A 20882-nucleotide genomic window follows, 5' to 3' on the forward strand; every position below is an offset into this window, starting at 1 on the left:
TTCATGGGGCTTTTAAAGAAAGAAAGAAGGAGGAATTAGATAGCTAGGCGAAACCTGTTGCCATATTATTATACCTCGTTTTGCTACCTCCTCCCACCTAGGTAAAATAGACACGCCGTAAACCTAAGGAAATGCGGTTATTTCTATCGGCTCCCGGACTCTCCTAATTGCGCACCTTGTCCTAAACGGGCTATAGGAATTTCGCCCAGCTATGGATATTGCAACTATTCAGCATATCATGGGAATGTTTGAACAAAAGCAAATTGTGTATCCCATCAGACCTTGTGACGTATATTTTGCGTGTCGCAATATTTTGTACACACGGAGATCTAACTGTTATCGGTTGCCAACCATCGTATATGCTCGAAGGACTGGCTCATTTCCCAGCCAGAAAAAAAGAAACCACGCAAGGTTTTTAACGAGAAAGAGAGACTCGAGCGCACTTGACTAAACAGCCGGCCAATCTTTCATCGATGTTGATCGTCCAACCGTGAGCAGCGTGAAGGGGAGGCATGTCTGCCGATTGCTGCATAACATGTTCTCTTCTCTCTCTCTTTGTTGCTGGCGAATGCATGTGGAATAATAGCGACACCTTGTATAGGCAAGATGACGTAAGACCAAGCGTAAGACGATACATCCTCTGCCGTCATTACAATAATAATAAGGTGGGTGTATAGAGAGGTAAAGGTTTCTATTTGGTTAAATGTACGGGGGAATACGAAAAAGAGAAAATGAAGAATTCTTTTTAGGGTTCCTCTTTCTTATTCATAGATATACAGTCAATCTATGCGCTCTGTATGTTAATGTCGTCGCCAATAATGCATTGCTATTCGGCTTGTTTTCCCGGTCGACTGTGCAATTGCTTTTCGATTGAAAGACGCGGAATTGCCCGTAAGCTTTTTCCTATGTTCACTTTGTGTAGCATAATAAACAGTCTCGCTTCGGCGATATTTATACGTAACAGTTGAGGTCTATGAATACAAAAGCGTTTGAAAACTGTACCGGCTGTCATTCGTATAATCCCTCGTTCTTGCTGACCTTTCTATAGTGAATATACGCATCCTGGTTTAAAGGGGCTGAAATAATCATTAGTGACAGACGACAGAAGCGATTTCACGAAAGCTTTTCACGTCATAAAGAATCATCTTCAAATGCTAGAGACTTATGTGTATAGTCTACTTCGCCTGTCGAAGTTCATGAAAGGCTTAGCATATTTTTAAAAATTCCCTGTTGGCTTCCAAGAGGGTCCTGGACGGTTTTATTGATGGCCATTTCGCTCTAACGGTAATTATCTACGGGTTTCGTGCAATTTTTACTTTTATCTTCGACTGTGTTGGTCGATTTTTAATAGTTTCTATCGATATCTTAAGATGCATAACTAATTAGAAGATTAGTGTCGTCTGCTTTCGGTTTGTTGTTATACAAGTTTCGAAAAAGACGAAGTTCGATAAGAGTTCAAAGAAAATGGGTGCACGAAAAACAGCCGAGCAAGTAAAATTACAAAAATGTGGTCGGTGTGTCAACTCTGGTCGGGTCTTTTTATGCACTTGCCCAATAACACATAGGACTCCATGCTGTTTTTAGGTACACAATTAAGAATACAATTAGAATGCTTATGATCATTATTGAAGAATTATATAGAGACCTTTTCCAAATTTGTGAAATGTTATTAGTACAACTAACATTTACCATGTAAGCCCCCCTGCCCTTTGCATATGGGAATTTGTTTGCACTATAGTGTAATCTTTTCATTTGTGCAGATTTTAGGCCTGGGCCAGTCACTACAACAGCAAGATATGTAAGTTTGGCTTGTGCTGGTATTGTCCTGTCATCAGCAACAATCTAGCTACATCATTTGGGTAATGATTTTCGTTATTTTTGTTTGTGTGACCTTGCTAGATATTTTTATGATGCATGACTTCTAATCCATGTACTGCACTTTATGCCATGGTAAAGCTTTATGCAGTGGGAAACCTTAAATTCTCCTGTTAATTTAAAATCAGGGTTTACCCACTTTTCCTTACTTATTGTTTCTGTAAATATATTTTTATCGTAACCCATTTTTATTTCTTTGTTTAGATAAACAGCATCCAGTTTGATTGGGAAAACTCTGCCCTTGTGTGTACACCTATGTGAGTGTGGGACTCCCTTTTCCCGTCATTCAAATTTTCTCCGGATGGAGCACTTGTGACCTGGCTGTTTTTCCCAGGCTTAAAGGTAGGACAACTATTCTTCCTTTTTGTTTTTTTACTGTGTGATGGCGTTGATTAGAAATCGTTAGATAGTTACGGAATCAGATTATTCCTGAGCTAGGCGGTAAACTGGAACTGTTTTTCTCTTGCCGTGTTTGTTGACTCAGTTAGAGCTCATTCAATTGTAGAACGACTGCAGATCAGGCCTGTTTTTGTAACAACTTTTGTCAAATTCAAAAAAATATTTCAACTTTTAACACTTTCAAGCCAAGTGCAAAGTCTAGAAAACTTTATGGTCAACAGGGACCTGCCACCACAACGGCACCTCTTCGTTTTATTGAACGATCTCAACGAGTACAAAATCGATAACTGGGAAAAATAATGATTAGAAAAGAAAAAAAGAAAAAAAGGAGTCCAGACTCTTTTGAATCCAACACGTGCGACCTCGAGTTCCGGTTAGAGATCCCAATTGACTCTGTGATACTGGCGCATTTATATCTCATCCGCGTTTCAGATGCGCATTCGTATTTATACACAGACACGCGCGCGCGGGGCCATCATTTTATTATAACCGACCGAGTTATGGGCTCTCCGGCTCTTTCATCTGTATATATACTACCCACTAGTACTCTATATACTAGTCCGTCTAGAGTAATATTACAAGGCGGATTCATGCCATGAATCTTTCATCGACTTACATACTCGTCCCACCACCCCACAATCTCTATGGGATGCCCGAACCGTACCGTACTTGAACTGCAAAGATTGATCCAGTATATAATGTTTGCAGCAAAAAAGTCTATTCTGGTCAGACTCTCCTTTTCAGTCTTTGTGCCTTGTATATTATACAGCCCCAGAGAATAAAGAAAAAAAGAAAAACAACAACAACTGCCTTACCAAGCTAGCAATGACGTCTATATGCGCTATATCCACCCAGCATGCGTCTATCCGAAAGTCCTGGAATACCAAAACAAGGCTCGTGCTGTGAGCTGATCTGTTTTGTCAGTTGAATTGAACTTTCGCATCACGTCGCCTACATACACAGTCGTTGTGCTGATGGCGGAACACACAACGAAAATAATGGGGAAATGTTGGATATTATAACGACGTCCTTGGATGCTGATTTTACCTTGAGCAACGCCGTGAGGGACGCAAAGGAGTACAATAGCGTCGACGCGCAATTCCTGTAGTTTCCCACTGTGTGTGTCTCAGGTGTCTTGTCGTAGCTGTTAAGTTGTTTCTTTCCGGGTTATAGGGGAGGCTTGTGTGACGTCACAATAACCTCCTCACTTGTAGATTGTTATGTGTAGACGCAAACAAGATATAGCTATTTTCAATGAATAATCTAACGAGCTTGTTATCAGATACATCATATATGACTCGGCGCATATCTTTTGAGAGACAACAGCCGACATTCGATATTATTAGTTTTCGGGCAACTGGAAAGAAAATCCCCATCCGCGTCGGATTGTTATTTCTTGGATTTAATTTGTAGTTTGTACACAATACATTTCTTATTTATTTTTAATTTTTTTAAGCTGGCCACAAAGGTTGTTTGACCACCTGCTTTATTGACAATACAGACAAGACACAAAAGATTTCACTGATTTGCAGCTTTTCCTTGTGAAGGTTATATATATACTGCTCGTCTATTTCTAGCATATTTCGTTTGTCCTTGTGCATATTGACACAAGTCACCTGACAATTAAAAATTTGTAACGTTCTAAAATTATTAAATCATTTCAGGGAAATTTCTCGTTTGTTCTGCACAAGGCCTTTTTTCGTTTTGATAATTAAACATTCGATTGTTTTAGTCATCAGCACCACTAAAGACTAAAAGGTGGCGATGAATCCCGCATCGACAACGGTATTGTTTTATCTCTGCCAGCAATCTTGGTCTTGTTACACAGCCAACGTTTACCATCACGTTTATCCATTATATTTCATTATTTTATCTTCCAACCGCCTGGTATTATTACGTGGAAAATCGTGTTCCGTACTTCCGTCTCTGTCGAAAGTAGATTTTCTTTCCGTGTTGCTTGCCAGCGGTAATCAAAGCGTAATCAGCCGTAATTGTTTTAATGGCCTTGACAAACTTGCACAAAGAAAATTGTTAGCTAAATATTGTTTTACATAGATCTCGTGAAAGCACATTCCACCCCGCTCTTTTGTTTTGTATTTTATTTATCTCCCCGCACGCTGCTGCATCAACAGCACAACTGCGTTCCACGCACTCACGCCAGGAAATAATCAAAGTCATCGGTCTCGACGGCGGAGATTTTCCACAATTCCCCCCTCCGATACAATCTCCTCTGTTGTAACATAACCTTGAAAGGAGACACACAACTTTGCACTACCACGGTCAATTATGCAAATGTAGCGGATACCAACGCCCTTTGATATAATTATTGAACTCTTGTAAATTCCGTGAAATTTCTAACGTTGCGCTAGCAAGGAAATACAGAAATGAAAATCGATAGGCTTTTGTGATTAACAAATTTCCAGCTATTCATCAATCATCGTCGTTTCATTCAAAGTATCTTTGGTAAAAAACGTTTCAGCCGCCCATTTTTCTTACAAATATTGGACCCCAATTTACACAGTGCGACACATATACCCATTTCACGTGATTTTTTATTATTTTTTTTTCCAAATTTCTAGTTGTGTACGTCAAACGCATTTTAGTGGTTGGAACTACGACACCACAGGTGCGGTACCTGCGGTGACACATCCTTTTTTTCAAAAATCGACGTGCATACGTATACGTTTGCGTGTTGCTGCTATTAAGAACACCTGCCGAATATTCCCGAGCTCCCGTTTATATAAGGTATCATGTGCTGTAACTTCTTTCCATTCGTGAGTCGCAGGGGAAAGCAGACGAACCATCTCAGTTTCAGTCTTTGACATTTAGAGAAAATGAAGAGTTTCATTTTCCTCATCTTACTTATTGGCCTGGCCATGTCTTTGGTAAGGTAATACCTATATTAACGGGAAGCTTAGAAACATTATTTCATCCTTTTTCCTTTGGTTAATTTCTTTTGTTTATGGTGGGAATTTCCCCATTTTTTTTTTTTGCGTATATTAGCCGTTGACTTCGCCCCGGACGAAATTTGATTTAACAAAGCTTCCGCCTTCAGCCGGGTTAGACAACAATCGTCGTTCAACAGGTAGAGTTCTTTCTGAAAGAGAACCCGCAGGTCAAATTCTTCCTTTGTTGGGGGTTATCCTCTATACAAAGTGCTTTTCTTTATATTCCCTTGGTGATGGGAATGACCCAGCAGTTCCGTTACTGATTCAATTATAATATACTCTTGTTGTATTATGTTGATGCAGGCTCTAAAACTATTCCTACCAAGGTGCCAGCCAAGCCTGAGAAACCACCAAAGAAAAAAGAAGAATACTTTTTCATTCCGCCGTGTGTTTATTGCGGATGAGAGAATAACACACACTACTGCAATCCATGGCTGATGAAGCACTTTCGTTCGTTCGAGTATATATATCAAACGGCAGTTTTATAAAATGTTTCGGTACCACCAGTTTACCTTGAATAAATCAAACAGTTTTTTTTCTTTTTCTTTGCTTTTAGTCAGAAATCTTGTGATTGCGAAAATATATTGAATACAATAATCGAATGTAGTAAAAGTTGAATAGCTAAAATCAAACTGGTGTGGGTGTGGTGGCACGGCGCGATACGTTGAGCAGCATTGATACTTTTGATAGGGAAAAGGTAGAAAATGTCATCGACTTGATCGTCGCAGTCGAGTCCTTTTTAGGAAAGTTTCGTGTGTGTTAACATTCACCACACGACTTCCTGCAGTGCAGGAGCATGAATCCCGGGTTGGCCTTGCAAGTTCCCTCGGCCGCCCAAACGGGACAGTAGTGGTCGTCGTCGACGCATTCCGAATTTGCAGAAGTCGCAGCTGCAGCTGCTGTTGCATCTGTCAATCAAAGAAGCGATTAAATCGTTAGACACTTGATTTTGATGGATCGGGGTTGGCACCAGCTTCACTGGTGTACATACCGTTACAGAAAAGGCAAGACTTGCGGCAGTAAATCTTCATGTACTCCTCATTCTTCTGGCACTCCCCTCCTTTAGCCCTGCATTATCATATTTAATTTGTAATGCAACTTTAATTCGTGACAAGGACAAATGTGTCTTACCATCGGATGCAGTTGTCGTTCAAGTTGGCACATTCGCCATCTGGGCGCAAAAGAGAAATGGCAAAATGATTACGTAATTTTGTCAACCAGCGCTGTAGCAATTACTCGCTTTCTATTAATTTGATATTACGACACAGATGTATTTCATAAACGCATTGAATGATGGAACTTACCACATTGATTACAAGATGGTCGACAGTGGGACATCATCCAAGGGTTTCGCTCGCATTCTCCTCTCTTCGCCCAGATGTTGCAATATTTATGTTCGTCCAGACATCCACTTTTGGCCGTCGCGTTTTCTGCTGTTGACACAACATTCCAACTCGCTTATTCTTAGCTTTATGCTAATCATCTAGTGTGACGCTTTGAATATCAAGTATTTTATAGTATATATACCCAGAGGTGAGTCCGTCGTAGTGACAAGAGGTGGAATGGTCGACCAAGTCGAGTTCGTTTCACATTGGTACAACCGGTTCAACTTTAAGACGTCCGACTGTTACGGAATAATAAATTCGAAATTTAGTATTTTTACCCTTTGAAAATGTTAATTTCTAACTATTTCGAATAGCTTGATCAAAGTCAAAGTATGCTGTGTACATTGCTGAAGCCTTGTCGCTGTCCAAGTTGTTGGCCGTCGTTCTTGTTGGACGTAATTGTCGGATAGCGTCGGTCTTTGGCGAAAGCGTAAGCGTCGTAGTGCATAATAGAACCTGTTCAAAGGAAAATCAACATTTTCTTTTTGAGCCAGCGCAGGTCTGATTTAATTACCTGTATCGTAGGATTGGCCCAAGTATTGGATCCGGCCTTGGTCGTGTTTCTGGAAATTGAAAGCCATCCCTGAATATATTAAGAACCGCAGCAATAATAATTTAATTTACTAGAAACGTTGGCGATGAAAACCTATTGCGGAATATATTTAGTCTATACCTTGGATAATATTTCTCCAGTGGATTGTGACGTAATCGTCACGATCTGTACGGCTTTGCTCGTGCTGTGGAGAATAATCAATAAAAACCAAAATGTCGATCGATTATTCTAAACGTGCATAAACACACAACAAAAGAATAATAATAATAATAATATACCCAGAAACCGACTGCGTGCATTAATTCGTGCATAACGATGCCGACGTAAATACATCCCATGCCCTGTAAATGATATGTATACCAAAGTCCGATAAATAATTTAAAATGCTATATAGATGCGCTTTTTGTTGTTGTTGCTTATATATTTGACATGAATTATTCATACCAAGGAGACTTGCTGTTCTCCTCCTGCACGACCGACGTTGCTGCTACATCTATATACAAAGTATAATCATATTAATAAAAACCTCAACGGGGAAAATTCGGCAATAATGTCCATCTCATGTTTTATGCAATGATCCAGCGCGCTGACAACGAAATTCATTCAGTTGCACGCGTGCGGAATTTCTCAAGGGATCTAATCGAATTGCTCAGATTATTTGTATTATACCCATTTCCAGACTGAATGTTGAGGTAGTCATCCTGGTTGGTGCGAGGTACGAAACGGATGCACGTCTGGTTGTGAAATCCAAGAATGGCCTTGGCGATTACGCTTCGCTCGTACCTTCCTGGATGTAATAAATAGGACATCCGTGAATGAATTAGCTATAAACTGGCAGTATTGTCTATTGTGCACAAGCGCGGTAGAATGCGTGTTTAGTGTGAAATGTATACCGAAAGAGGCTGAAAGAACGTAAGGAATGGTGCCAGATGGCCAAGTGAGGGTCACGTCGACGACAGCATTATGCTGCATCTAAAAATCGAATTGTATTCATTCAGAATGGCGTCAGTGAACTGGACTGGAAGTAGATCACTTTCTAGTCGATTGGTTTCTGATAATAGAGAAAGAAATAATCTCAAAACAACTGACCTTTGTCCCTTTTTGTCGTCCTGTTACGGCAGCCGTTTCTCGGTTCAAGACACCGACAATGTCGCCCTCAAAAAGGCCATTTTGACCACCCATCCTGGAACTAACGTCAGCCGAATCTTGGGAAAGCGGCTCCAAAACTGTAAATAAAGATTAATTTCCTTTTTGTGTTAACTTTTGAAACTGTTTTGCATATTATAGTAACTTTCGAAATAAACGAAAAAAAAGCCTGTTTGAAAATTATGGAGGCCTTTTTTTAGTTGGATAGATAAGAAGGACTAACTTGTGTGTAGCCCAATTAAGACTCAACTTAGATTGATTAGGCCTTTCGCTTTATATTGACATTGTTTAGACTATACTTTGTTGCAGGCTACTACTACTCACCCAACAACTCTGCATTTTGGAAATCCGCTGGGCTGAGTGCTTCGCCAGGTATTTCACCAATCTGTTAATTACAAAATCAATCACATAAGCTCATTTTCTATTTTAAATACATGCACAAAAGCTGGCCAGCGTCATCGTTGAAATTTCTTTTTGTAAGTAAAATTATATACCGGATCATTGCTGCTATCAAACTTGATGAGTGTATCGTCAATCAGATCATTATCATTATCAGGCATGGGAGCGCTAAGTGTCCCTTTGCCGTAATAATTGATTGCGATCAGCAAGAGAGTCACAAATGAAATTGGCAACATCTTGATTCAATGTTTCAGGTTGTACAATTGGTAAATTTCAAATGTAATGCAAAGTTTACAGAATTTTATGAAAATTCGATATTATGTGGACTGAAGAAAAATTGTATTACACAGAGGGGTTGATGCCCTGTTATACGAGAGAGAATTTGAACTGCCGGAGTAGCACGGATAGATGGTCTTTTTATACGGGGAGCGGAGCACATCATAGGAGAATATTTCGTGTTGAATAACATGACGCAATGTCAAGTCTAAACTTGCCCTCTCCGGCCTGTTTATTTGAAAGTCACCCTCTAGCCTTACCCTAGAATGTATTCAGCCGGAACATGTGTGTGTTCACTTTTATTTTCTAAAACTAGTTTGCGCCAGTTGAGAGCAGAATTCTATACACGAGGAGTGAGTAAGAGCGCGGGGGTGCATTATTTTTTAAATTTTGTGAGACGGCAACTCATGATGTTTTGAATAAACTGGAAAATCCCCTTTGCCTTTGGCGTTTTGTGAGCGATATAGTTAGAACTGGGAAAACCAAATGGAATAACACTGACCCTTGTCCCTTGATCATAGCCAATAACATCCGCTCCAAGAGATTTCATTTCGGTTATCATTGGTATATTTTTCATCATATTCATGGTAAAATTTTCGTAACACAAAATGAAATAAAATAACCCGTTGCGAAGCAAGACATCAAATATTAACTGCAAAAAATGCCATTATATTTCTGGCTTAATCGCAAGGATCGTTTCCAAAAATGCTATACGCAAATTAGATGATTTTCAACCCTATGTATGTTAGTAGAATAGAAACCAGAGTAGAAACATCTCCGAGAATTCTAAACAAACTGCAGAGCAATTTTGACATTTTCAGGCCATTTGCCCATATATGCTTTTAGGCGGCTCATTTGAAAAGCGAATAGTGCCAATGGCAAGGTGATCATAGTTGGAATTTTGGCCGTCTGGCGTCTTCTGCTCCCGGCAAAAATGCTCGCTTTCAACTATGCTGCTCTGTTACCTGTTGCTTCCGTGGTTCTTTTTGTTTTTGACATTGCCAGAATCGAGAGCTGAAAAACTTTGTAGCCAAGTTCTAAGAATGTCTTTCGTTCCTATTCCAGAAAACAGCGATTTTCCGTTGGAAAACTTACCCTACGGTATATTTTCTACAGCAGACAAGGTAAAATCTTACTTGACATGTGGTATTGCGTCTTAAAGTGATTAACAACATATTGCATCACTGTAACTAACTTCGGTATTTTTTTTTAGTGTCAACCTAGAATCGGAGTTGCCATCGGGGAACATATCCTCGATCTTAACGCAGTTGCCCACTTGTTTAATGGGCCAGAACTGAAAAACAGTCAACATGTCTTGAAAGAGGTAATAACCTGTACATTAGATTTACATAAAGTTGTATATAGCATGCAGAAGATTTAAATGTCTTTGTAATGACAGAGTTCCCTAAACAGTTTCATGGGATTAGGACCTAAAGCATGGACCGAAGCAAGAAAAACATTGCAAGATCTTCTATCGGCTGGCAATAAAACACTAGAGGATGATGTTGATTTGAGGAAAAGGTAACACTTGTGCTTGTTTTTTCTATTTAAAGGAAAAGTTCTAACTTTATATATGTGTTTGTTGAATAGTGCTTTGGTGTTACAATCAGAAGCAACAATGCACCTTCCAGCTAAAATTGGTGACTACACAGACTTCTACTCCTCTATTATTCATGCTTCAAATGTTGGAGAAATGTTTAGGTATGCCATCATTAATAACAAAGTTTCTTCCACAAAAATAACTTGCAATAACAATGTGCAATTTTAGAGGTAAAGATAATGCTCTCATGCCCAACTGGAAGTATTTGCCTGTTGGATACCACGGTCGTTCGTCATCGATTGTCGTTTCTGGAACACCTGTTCGACGTCCCGTTGGTCAGACGAGACCAAATGATGCTGAACCTCCTGTTTTTGATAAATGTAAACTTCTGGACTTTGAATTGGAGACAGCTTTCTTCGTTGGCAAATCAAATCCTCTCGGCAGTCCCGTATCCATGACAGAAGCTGATCAACATATTTTTGGAATGGTATAGTTTTTGATGACCCATTTCAATTTTATCTTTGATATGCGTAATTTCTGTTGGTAATAATTTTTATTTGTTTTATATTTCGTCTGGTTAATAAGGTCCTGATGAACGACTGGAGTGGTACGTGTTGTTCTTTTGTTTTTTTTTTAAATAACTTCTACTCGGCTACATTGAATTTTAAAATGTTCATTACAAATATATTTCTTCCCTTCCCTAATAGCCCGCGATATTCAAAAATGGGAGTACGTCCCGTTAGGTCCGTTTTTAGCCAAGAACTTTGGAACAACAATTTCACCGTGGGTTGTTACTATGGAGGCTTTGGAACCGTTCAAGGTTCCCAACTATCCTCAAGATCCCGAACCATTTCCGTATTTGAAACACGCTGATAACTATAATTTTGACATCAACCTTGAAGTATCTATCAAGCGTAAGCATTTTTAAATCGTGAAAATTCAACTATTACAGTATTACTAAACATCTCTTAAATTGTGGTAGCGGGTGGGTCGGAAAAGGAAGCTGTCGTCAGTCGGTCGAATTTTAAGTACATGTACTGGACCATGAAGCAACAGCTGGTGCATCACACCATAACCGGATGCAACCTGCAACCTGGCGATTTATTAGGTTCTGGAACGATCAGTGGACCGACTACTGACGCATTTGGATCCATGCTCGAGCTTAGCTGGCGTGGTACTCGACCAGTCGAGTTGGGCGATGGTATTACACGTAAATTTATACTCGACGAAGACGAGGTCATCATAAGAGGTGATAAATATTTTATCAAATTAGATATTTCAAGATAACAATTTTTGTTTGTTTGTAGGACATTGTAAACGAGACGGTCTACGTATCGGATTCGGAAAATGCACAGGAAAGGTTCTTCCTGCTATTTCCTTATAATTGAAAGTCATTTACTCAAAGCAGTTGATTAAATCAAAATGCTCGTTAGTTATTTTGTAGACATGTTTATCGATTGTGGTGGAAGGAAAAGATCTATCAGTTTACGTTGGAATAAAAATTCGGTTGTTCAACTTTAACTACTACTGTATTAAACTTCAATTATGACTTATGGTAATCAGAATAATCGTATTCACGAATTGGAACATCAAATGTGATAAGACCATAGTCTTTCGCTTTTAGAATCGCTACAAGCAATTCCCTTTGCTTCGTTTGACACAAGCCAGTTTTTCTGTAAATATAAAAATATTTAGAAAATAGAATTTAGGGTGCTCTTTGATAAAAAATCTTACTCAGTTGGCAGAATAGCCCCATTAAATGGTGAAATAAATTGCTTCAATAGTTCAACATTCCTGTAATCAAGTATCAAGTATTCATCCCTGCAGATTGGACATGGATTGCCAGTAGCTAACTTTTCTTGCCTCTGGATAGAACATGTTAATGACTGAGATGGACAACTACTGAAAAATTGTTAACTCACAATGCAAGTTTTTCTCGTTCTTGGAGCAAACTGACCCTTGAAATTTCTACGATATCTCACCCAGACAGGATCTCCCCCATAGGTAGTTGAGTAGCCTTAAAACACAAATAAAATGTAAATGACTGGGGAATTTTGCAAAATGATTAATATTTACCTTTGCTCTTTAAATACTTCATACTAGTTTCTACAGGAATTGCTCTATTACGCATTTTTGAAGCATTTTTTTCATCAACAATAAGTTCTTCGGGATTCGAATTAGTTGATACTTCATCACTGGTTGTTTCTGCAAAGCTTCGAGCGAACGATAGTTGGATTCCTTCAGTCTTCAATAACATAGGCAAATTGTTGACATATTTAGAGGGCACCGTGAAAACTGACTGCTTCAAAGTAAGGCGGCTAAAACACCGACTCAAAACAAATCTGGCAGTCATTATTTAAACGTGAAAAATCTACTATTGTTTAGTAAAAAAGTGTTTGAATTATCATTGACTTCTAAACCCACGAGCCAGCAGACGACTTTCAAGTTCTCTGCTTAAGTAATGTGGTTTCAGCAACAAATAAATAAAATAATTGGACTTTTTGAATAAATAATAATATTATTTGCATTAACGGAATTTTATCCTCATTAAAGGAATATAAATTGAAATTGCAATAATTACTTTTTGCTTTTAAATATCACGAAAGAAATAGCTAGAATTGCTGTAGAAGGTAATAAATCCATCGCTAGGTGGACAACTGTTGATAAAATCGAGTGATAGATGGCAGACTTTGGTACAAGAAAGAAAGGTTTCATTTTGGTTTGGTTATTTTGTAGTGTGAGGGTTCGCCGTATAAGTTTGGTCAATTCGTGTCTTTCGCCACATATAAAATACCAAATATTAAAGCTCATTTCTGCTTATAAAAGTATACTAATTCGCCTTCGTATCATACCGTGCCCGTTGATAAATATATAAATTACCGATCGCTTCGAAGAACTCGAGATATAAACGATTCACGCAGGACGAGAAACCCAGCCATCAGATACAACTTTCAGTCATCCATTTTTTCTTGCCCTTCCCTACAGCCCAGGCTAGGGAGACGAGACATTTGTCCCAGACCCAACAACAATCTTTGACTCGACGAAAACGATCGATTTGATTCAGATGTTATTACATTGAGAAAGCATAATTTTACACATGTACATAATTAATATCTGGTCGATTCCGTCGTTGAATAAGTGAAAACCTTTATCCTTCATCCAAGTGGCAAATAATTTGTGACTAGTACGACTCCAACGTCTATCGAACTAGTCGAACCTTTCACATAATGAGGATTCTTCCTTGACGCTGATAATCATAACAAAAAATGGTAAGTGAATTGTAACAATGGAAAAATGTATAAATGTTAGGTGTAATGTATTCGTCGGCCATTGCATAGCAACGACCTTGGGCTCATTTGAGAATGAGGAAAGGGGAGGGGTTTGTGACGTCATCACTATTACTCGAGCCCTTGATTGCTATACGATGCCTTCGTTTTGTGTATACGTTTTTATTTACTTACTTTTTTTTTCGTATTTACATTCTATAGCCACGCATTGATCCACTTGATCTACTCAATTGCCTTGGTGTTTTACTCTCGACTGATGGCGGCATTAAAGGACCCGGGGAAGTCGTACGAGTTGCTAGGTAGTTAATCAGTGCATCTGCAATTTTATGTTGCTTTTATTAATCTACGAATTTCGCTATACTAGGCTCATGTTACGGTTTTCCAAGAAACTTGTTAGTAAATGTATCTATATCCACGTCCTCAAAGCAACGCCACACGACCTTTTGGACCAGTAAGTATTTGAAAGGGAAAATTTTTATCTGTCAGATTTTTCATTGTTTTTTTGTTTTTTATTATTTGCAGGTTTTTGAATGAACAAGGCGCCTATTACTTACTTCTAAAATGGTTGACTGAAGCTTTACAGACGCGTAATACACCGTTGCTGACGGAGATGTTGGAACTCGTCCAATTATTACCCATGTCAGAGGTTCGGTTGAAAGACGAAGGAGTTACGAGTTTGATTCGGTCTAGTTTTCCATACAGCGACCTTTCACAAATGATGCATTCGATAGCGCAAGAATACAATGATCAAAGTATGTCCAAATTCGTTCATATTTAACCCTAAATCGCCTTTCCTCACGCGCTGGTTTTTCTTGTATTTCCAGATTGCAGAAACTTGGCTGCTCAATTTTGGCAACGGTGGTGTGCTACTCTCAGCAAACCTGAAGAATTCACGCTGTCGCAAGACAGTATCCTCCCAGACGACATGGACTTGTCCATCTATGCTCCCGACACCACATCGACCTCGTACGGTGACCAACTCGGCATCAATATGGGTGAAGATGTTGGTATGGCGATGAGTAATCTTTCGACGCTCGACATCAACTCCTGTGCGCCCTACATGGAGAATAATGACTATTATAACTTGAATCATTTTGAGCCTGTGGCCATGACCAATAACATAAGCCACGATACTCATCAAGTCTATTTGGATGGGACAAACTATTCTAACGAACCTTTGCATCAGCAGCTTCAACAACAGCATCAACAGGTGATAATTCCAGGCCCACTAGAGGTGAATAACCAGCTTTTATCTACCTCGACGCCCGCCGTATGGCCGACTAATAATAGCGTACCCCTAGTTGTCCCATCCATGCAAGAGCAGCCTGCCATAACTGATGATACAGCAATAGCAGCAGCAGCAATGACTAAGCCCAATGAAATGGCAGCAGGCTTGCCTGTGCTCAAGATCAAAGTCTCAAAAGCAGGCACATACGTCGTCAATAGTACAAACAATCCTGTCGAATCCAAAGAAGCGACGAATACATCACAACCCGTTGGCGATCAAATTGCTGACTCGAAAGAAAAAGAGAAATCGAAGGAAAAAGAGAAAGAAAAGACTAAGGAGAAGAGAAGGGAGAAAGACAAGAAATCATCCAGTAGCAGCAGTTCCAGAACAAAAGAGGAGAGCAGCAGCAGCAGCAAATCATCATCAGATTCCAAGAAAAGAGATAAAGAGCGAGAACGAGACAGGTCCAGATCTTCGTCATCTTTATCTAAAGATAGCAAGTACAGTAGCAGCAGCAGCAGTAAGGACAGAAACAAGAAGGATGACAGTAGGAAAGAGAAGCCCAAAATCAAAGCTAGTCCTCGAAGTGAAAGTCAGATCAAAGAAGCCAAACAAGCGGAAAAGAATAGAGAAACTTTAGCTGCTATCAAAGCCATGTCACCGGTCGTCAAATTGGCCAAGATTCCCCGCAAAAAGGTCGAAGACGTTTCAGCTACTCCCACCGAAGGCACATCGGCGACAGAACTGCTCGATAAACTTGCACCTAGACCCAAAACAGTCAAGACTTTCAACTCGAAATTCCGATCCACTGGTCTAGTCGAAGAACCCGGAAAGAGTCCACCAATTGGCAACAAGAAATTGGGGGCTGCTAGTCCTTCTGCCGATAAGAAGAGTCCCAGCGTCAAGAGAACGGGTTCAATTGACGGGCTATTACCACCAGCCGACAAGAAAATGAAAGCGGTGGACGATACGGCGATTAGTGCTGCCGTGGCGGCCGTGATGAAGAAAACTGCCTCGGATATCAAACCCGCTGTCAAGTTAATTTCTGCCAGACCGAGACGTGAGTTATTTCTTTTTTTTTATTTTATTACGTTCTCGCATTTCAGATCCGGTGGGTTTCATATCATCGCAAAGTGTCATATTTACATAATTTGGTTTTCATTGATTTTTAATTTAATTCTTTAGTCATTCCCCCCGTTCTAGAGCAGTTTTTTCAGGTTTGTTGGAACCGCGTCCCAGTTTAGAATGGCTCGATTCTGCCAAAACGTATCCTGTTTCGTATGTATTATAAAACACATTCAACACATCTTGACTCCTTCTCTACCCGTGTCAGTGAAGGGCTCCATTCTCGATGACTCGGGATGATTGAAATTTTTCATCATTCGATGCGACGTGCAGTCGACCCTTTTATATAAAGGGCGGGGTCATAAAGGGTGTGATATAAACCCTACATTAACCCCCAATGAGCCCTGATGATGGCGAATTTGGTCGTTACGATACTACCTTTTATTTCTTCTTCTTTCTTCTCTTTATAACTAATAATCGATCATTGCGCTGGTTAGCAGAGGCTGTTTTGTCTACCAATGGCAATCCGATCCGCTTCGGAATGGAGCGGTGTAAGTGCTAGTGGATTGTACGTCCTTTTGAGGAGCAGTACGCGGGAGTAACCAACTCCAAGGCAGTACATGCCGTCATGACCAAATAATAATGAAAATTGATGCACTACAGATAACAATAAATATGAATAACTTGACACATGAAACCCACAGGATCTGTTGACTCGGCCGTTTTGAAGAACCATATAGTAACGTTACTCCTTTATTACTCTTTGCAATCACAACAGCGTTGCTGCAGGACAGTTCGCTGTTTATGGACGCACTGGAAGCTGGATCGAAAACGTCTACTGAACCACGCAAGAGAAAGCGATCCGCTAAAGATGGACCTGAACTCCCACCACCTCCCCAACAACCTATCGTCGTTCCCACCATCAAGCAAGAAGCACCTGCCACTCCTCCCGTCACTCTGGCTGGCCCAGTTGTCGCCCCAAGGGAGGAAACATCACCGATACCAATGAAACCCATGTTCAATGTAATTATTATTTTTAACAAAAATTCGAAGTTAAGAATTTTAATTATTTTTTTATGCCCCAATCAGTTCTATCAGGACACACTCGAAACGGATGGCGGCATAAAGGAAGAAGAAAAGACGGACACGGTTGTCGCTTCAACCGATACCAAAGAACCGAAAGAGGAATGTCCCGAGAGTCCGTCGGCAGAGAAAGAAGTTCGTGTGAAAACGGAAGTTGATGGTGAGGAGAATGAAGAAGCCAGTTCTCGTGACAGCAGCAAAACGGACATGGCCGGTGAAGAATCTCCCCCTTCACAATCGGACAGCGGAAAACCAAAAGGCGTTCTGGTCCTCCATGCACATCAGAAGAGGCGGCCCAAAAAAGTCCTTCAATGGCGACCGGAAGAAGAATTGGAGATGCATCACTATTTTGAACTCGACGAAACGGAAAGAGGTATGCCACCCCTTAGGGTTCATTATTTGTTTTTGTTTGTACATTTTCCTTATAATTTATTTGAATTGCAGTCAACGTGAACAAATTGCTTTTCGGTGAGATGAAACAAGCCGAGAAAGAACGGGAGAAACAATCGATTCTTATGTCTAAGACTATGGGTAAGTGAATCATTTCATTCGTTTTGATTTCTTTAAGAAATTTAATGATTGGATTGTATGTAGTTGAAGAACCAGAGGTTGAAGAGAATCCTTGGAGAGGGTTGTTGCCTATCGATAATCTCGAAGACCGTGTCATTTTCGGGGAAAACAGTCAAGAGCGGGAGATTCAAGCCGCCAGAGAAAGCTCCACTCTTCAGGCCCTGTACTTTAAAGGCCAATTGTAAGTGTTGATAATCAAGTCGTGGGAAGATAAAAAGGTCTTAATTTAATTGATGTGCTTTCAAATGAAATAGGCTTCCAGATTCCCCAATCGAGGCTGATCCTGAAGTACCACTGGAACGAACAGACAGCGCACCAACCGTTATTCCATTAGACGACGTGACGGGCAATCCCGAAAGCGTCTACGATCACCGGCATCTGCCGTGGCCCGAGCCTAAAACAATGCGGCCCCATAATAGTGCGCCCTTCTCTGGACCCCACCAAGCCCCCATGCCGGCAGCATATCAGTCCCATCATCAGCCTCTTCATCCACAACAATACAGTGGCCCCGGTTATCGAAGTGGCCCACCTGCTGGTCCTGGACCGGTTGATCCATATTACTCGGATCGTGGTCCAATGCACGATGATCACTATGGACACGGAGGATTGGGCGACGTTCCTATGCACGAAGGACACGGAGACATTCCCCATCACGGGGGACCACCTATGCATCACCATCCAGGTGGTAGAGGTGGTCCTCCAGGAGGACCCCGCGGAGAAGTAGGAGGAACTTGGATGGTAAATAACGCAATCTAATGACAACTGTCTACAGATTTATCCTTGAATTGTCTGCTTATTGTTTCACCAGGCTGGCGATGGATCAATTTATCCCGACCACGACGTGTCACAACGGTACAATGATGGACCTCCGCAGCACCGAGATGGGCCACCTCATCACCGTGAAGGATTTCATCATCACCGAGAACGTGAACATGCTCATCCCCGTGATCGAGGAGGTCACGGCTATAATGGTAAATGTTGCTCTTATCAATTAATCCGTTTCTGTCGTGTGTTTTACTAAACATTTGTTTACTTTTTCATTTTTCAGATATGATGGGAGGTCCAAATTCCGGATTCATGCACCCTCGCGGTATGGGTATGGACGGACCGAGACCTAGATTCCATGGACCGCCGAGAGGTGGCGGTGGAGGTCGGCCGGGAGGACCACCTTCCGCTCGTGGCGGTCCCTCAAACCAGCCGTGCTGGCACTTTATGAGAGGATTCTGCCGTTTAGAAAATCGTTGCAAATTTCTTCATCCCAATAACTATAACGGCGCGCCAATGCCTTAATAACAGTGAAAAAAAAAACCAACACATCTTATTAGAAGTTCTAGCCATTTTGTACATTTAATGGGTCGGTACTGTGCCGTTCCCTCTCTGTATAGTGTTTTATAACGAGCTCGAAAATCAATGTGATTTTGTTTAGTTTCTAGTTTGTTCCACTTTATTTTTTTCTTCTTTCAACATGTGATGCCTTTTATTAGGCTGCATTCCCTCGCCGCCATTATGCTTGCAATGAATAATGTAAAGTGTATTTAAAAAGAGACGATGAAAGAAAACTGGGTGCAGTGGGAAAATAGTAAGCTACTTAAAGCTTATCTCGTCCGTCTTTGTATGATTGTATGTCATCAAATTGTACATTTCATTGAAGTCTTTCTGGCTGCATATAAATTGATTTCTACTTGGTGTTTGTTATAATATAACATTAAGCGTGAGTGCAGGAGAGTCAATAGTTGCTTTAAAGGTTCATTAGCTCATGGATCGATGCATTGATTGAGTGCAAGAACGGAAGAACCCATAACCGGAAACGTGGTTAGAATTCTATTAGCTAGTTAGCGACGAGCCCTCCTGGAACTCACTAAGTTATTCATTGTAATTACAAGCTCTTCCAATATACAGTTTATCAGATTTGTTTTTATAATGCCAATAAAACGTCATTCACGTCACATGGGTGATAAATTGGTAGCCCTAATTGCTAATTTGTCGTCTCCCGCGCCACCCACCGAATGAAATTATTAGAAGCTCGCTGGCGCGTCGCTGGGTCAGAGCAATAGATCCCGGCTGGGTGTTCCCTGTTGTTTTGTAAACATTATTGGCGCGTGGACTAACCACAGATAACGAGGCATTGGTCTTTTCCTTCAATTGACATTTGTATTTTTGTTTTAACGCAATCGACTCGCCAAACAATAATGGATTTTGAAACATTAAACAAGCTGAAATCGTCTGGTAATTAATTTTAGAAAACAGTCTTGTTTTATTTCTTATTCATATTCTCCTGGCTTTAACAATTCAGTATTCTCTTTTTCATGTATTGACTTTTGCAACTTGCAGATTTTAATTAACATGACATTTTGTTTTTGCAGGAACTGTTGTTGGGCTTGGCAATGAAACTGCTAGACCAGCCTGTAAAAAATGCGGCTATCCAGGACATTTGACATTTCAGTGTAGAAATTTTCTTTCAACGAATCCTGCTAGTGGTGTGGTTTTGGATGTGAGCAGCACAAGTAGTGAAGAAGACGACATGACCACACCGCTGACAATGCTGAGAGCTGAAGAACTCAAGGCACTTCAAGAAAAGCTGAAAGAGAGAGAAAAAGAAAAGAAACTTAAAAGGAAATCCAAGCACAAGAAAAAGGAGAAGAAAAAGAGAAGCAGAAAAGATTCTACCTCATCATCTACTTCTAGTGATTCATCTGATTCTTCAGACTCTTCAGACGATGACAAGAAGAAGAAGAAGAAAAAATCCAAGAAACACAGAAAATCCAAGCACAAGAAATCTAAAAAGGAAGATTTGTAATATGTTGTGAATTTTCAATTAACATAGGGAAAAGGGGAATCATGTACGGGTTCTGTATCTCTTCTTCTTGTGTTGGATTCAGTTGCCCATTTCAGTTTTTTATGACTCTTGAAGTGACATCCCAGGGGAAATCTATGTAACACCCATGTGCTCAACAAGCATCATCTACCACCATCCCTGAACATCTCGCCCCTTTGCAAGCACATTAAAAAAGAAGAAAAAAAAGTAATAAAAAAGAAAAAAAAGGAGAATTCATATCCATGCGCATTACGTCAGCTTTATTAAATAGCTATAGATCAAACAGATGGGGCCATATAAATAACACTGCGGA

General features: G+C 40.3%; 5 protein-coding genes and 1 long non-coding RNA gene across 7 annotated transcripts; 4 read left to right on the plus strand and 2 right to left on the minus strand.

Moving 5' to 3' along the window:
- The first annotated feature begins 1397 nt into the window (after positions 1 to 1397).
- LOC124194982 lies at positions 1398 to 2229 on the plus strand. Its single transcript, XR_006875098.1, has 3 exons — positions 1398 to 1584; positions 1761 to 1859; positions 2080 to 2229. It is a non-coding gene; the product is annotated as an uncharacterized LOC124194982 (long non-coding RNA).
- A 3556-nt stretch (positions 2230 to 5785) lies between these two features.
- On the minus strand, positions 5786 to 9253 carry LOC124194986 (hatching enzyme 1.2-like). Of its 2 annotated transcripts, none has more exons than XM_046589427.1 (15): positions 8801 to 9253; positions 8631 to 8691; positions 8250 to 8386; positions 8054 to 8132; positions 7830 to 7947; positions 7605 to 7653; positions 7439 to 7501; positions 7281 to 7344; positions 7122 to 7190; positions 6951 to 7063; positions 6750 to 6846; positions 6527 to 6652; positions 6354 to 6393; positions 6214 to 6290; positions 5786 to 6130 (listed from the first exon to the last, which is right to left on the minus strand). In XM_046589427.1, exons 1-15 carry the CDS (start codon positions 8939 to 8941, stop codon positions 5982 to 5984), a joined length of 1383 nt encoding a protein of 460 aa, XP_046445383.1. In that variant the 5' UTR covers positions 8942 to 9253; the 3' UTR covers positions 5786 to 5981. The 2 variants fall into 2 exon arrangements, with proteins under 2 accessions (XP_046445383.1, XP_046445373.1); XM_046589417.1 differs by having other exon boundaries at positions 6527 to 6655; positions 8801 to 9243.
- Positions 9254 to 9897: 644 nt separating this feature from the next.
- LOC124195008 (fumarylacetoacetase-like) lies at positions 9898 to 12042 on the plus strand. Its single transcript, XM_046589467.1, has 9 exons — positions 9898 to 10105; positions 10195 to 10305; positions 10381 to 10502; positions 10572 to 10682; positions 10750 to 11008; positions 11107 to 11128; positions 11229 to 11435; positions 11504 to 11770; positions 11829 to 12042. Exons 1-9 carry the CDS (start codon positions 9932 to 9934, stop codon positions 11903 to 11905), a joined length of 1350 nt encoding a protein of 449 aa, XP_046445423.1. The 5' UTR covers positions 9898 to 9931; the 3' UTR covers positions 11906 to 12042.
- LOC124195077 (28S ribosomal protein S18b, mitochondrial-like) lies at positions 12032 to 13139 on the minus strand. The gene is made up of 4 exons (XM_046589566.1): positions 12598 to 13139; positions 12444 to 12538; positions 12256 to 12386; positions 12032 to 12194 (listed from the first exon to the last, which is right to left on the minus strand). Exons 1-4 carry the CDS (start codon positions 12872 to 12874, stop codon positions 12065 to 12067), a joined length of 633 nt encoding a protein of 210 aa, XP_046445522.1. The 5' UTR covers positions 12875 to 13139; the 3' UTR covers positions 12032 to 12064.
- Positions 13140 to 13647: 508 nt separating this feature from the next.
- On the plus strand, positions 13648 to 19440 carry LOC124195002 (serine/threonine-protein phosphatase 1 regulatory subunit 10-like). The gene is made up of 12 exons (XM_046589456.1): positions 13648 to 13790; positions 14010 to 14107; positions 14173 to 14259; positions 14331 to 14560; positions 14633 to 16096; positions 16880 to 17124; positions 17191 to 17557; positions 17629 to 17715; positions 17779 to 17935; positions 18009 to 18492; positions 18563 to 18725; positions 18803 to 19440. The coding sequence occupies exons 1-12, from the start codon at positions 13788 to 13790 to the stop codon at positions 19042 to 19044; spliced, it is 3627 nt and encodes a 1208-aa protein (XP_046445412.1). The 5' UTR covers positions 13648 to 13787; the 3' UTR covers positions 19045 to 19440.
- Positions 19441 to 19536: 96 nt separating this feature from the next.
- LOC124195085 (protein SREK1IP1-like) lies at positions 19537 to 20808 on the plus strand. The gene is made up of 2 exons (XM_046589577.1): positions 19537 to 19980; positions 20118 to 20808. Exons 1-2 carry the CDS (start codon positions 19944 to 19946, stop codon positions 20549 to 20551), a joined length of 471 nt encoding a protein of 156 aa, XP_046445533.1. The 5' UTR covers positions 19537 to 19943; the 3' UTR covers positions 20552 to 20808.
- The last annotated feature ends 74 nt before the right edge of the window (positions 20809 to 20882 follow it).

The sequence above is a fragment of the Daphnia pulex genome, chromosome 1 (genome assembly GCF_021134715.1).
Source record: "Daphnia pulex isolate KAP4 chromosome 1, ASM2113471v1".
In the NCBI taxonomy this organism is placed as follows: domain Eukaryota; kingdom Metazoa; phylum Arthropoda; class Branchiopoda; order Diplostraca; family Daphniidae; genus Daphnia; species Daphnia pulex.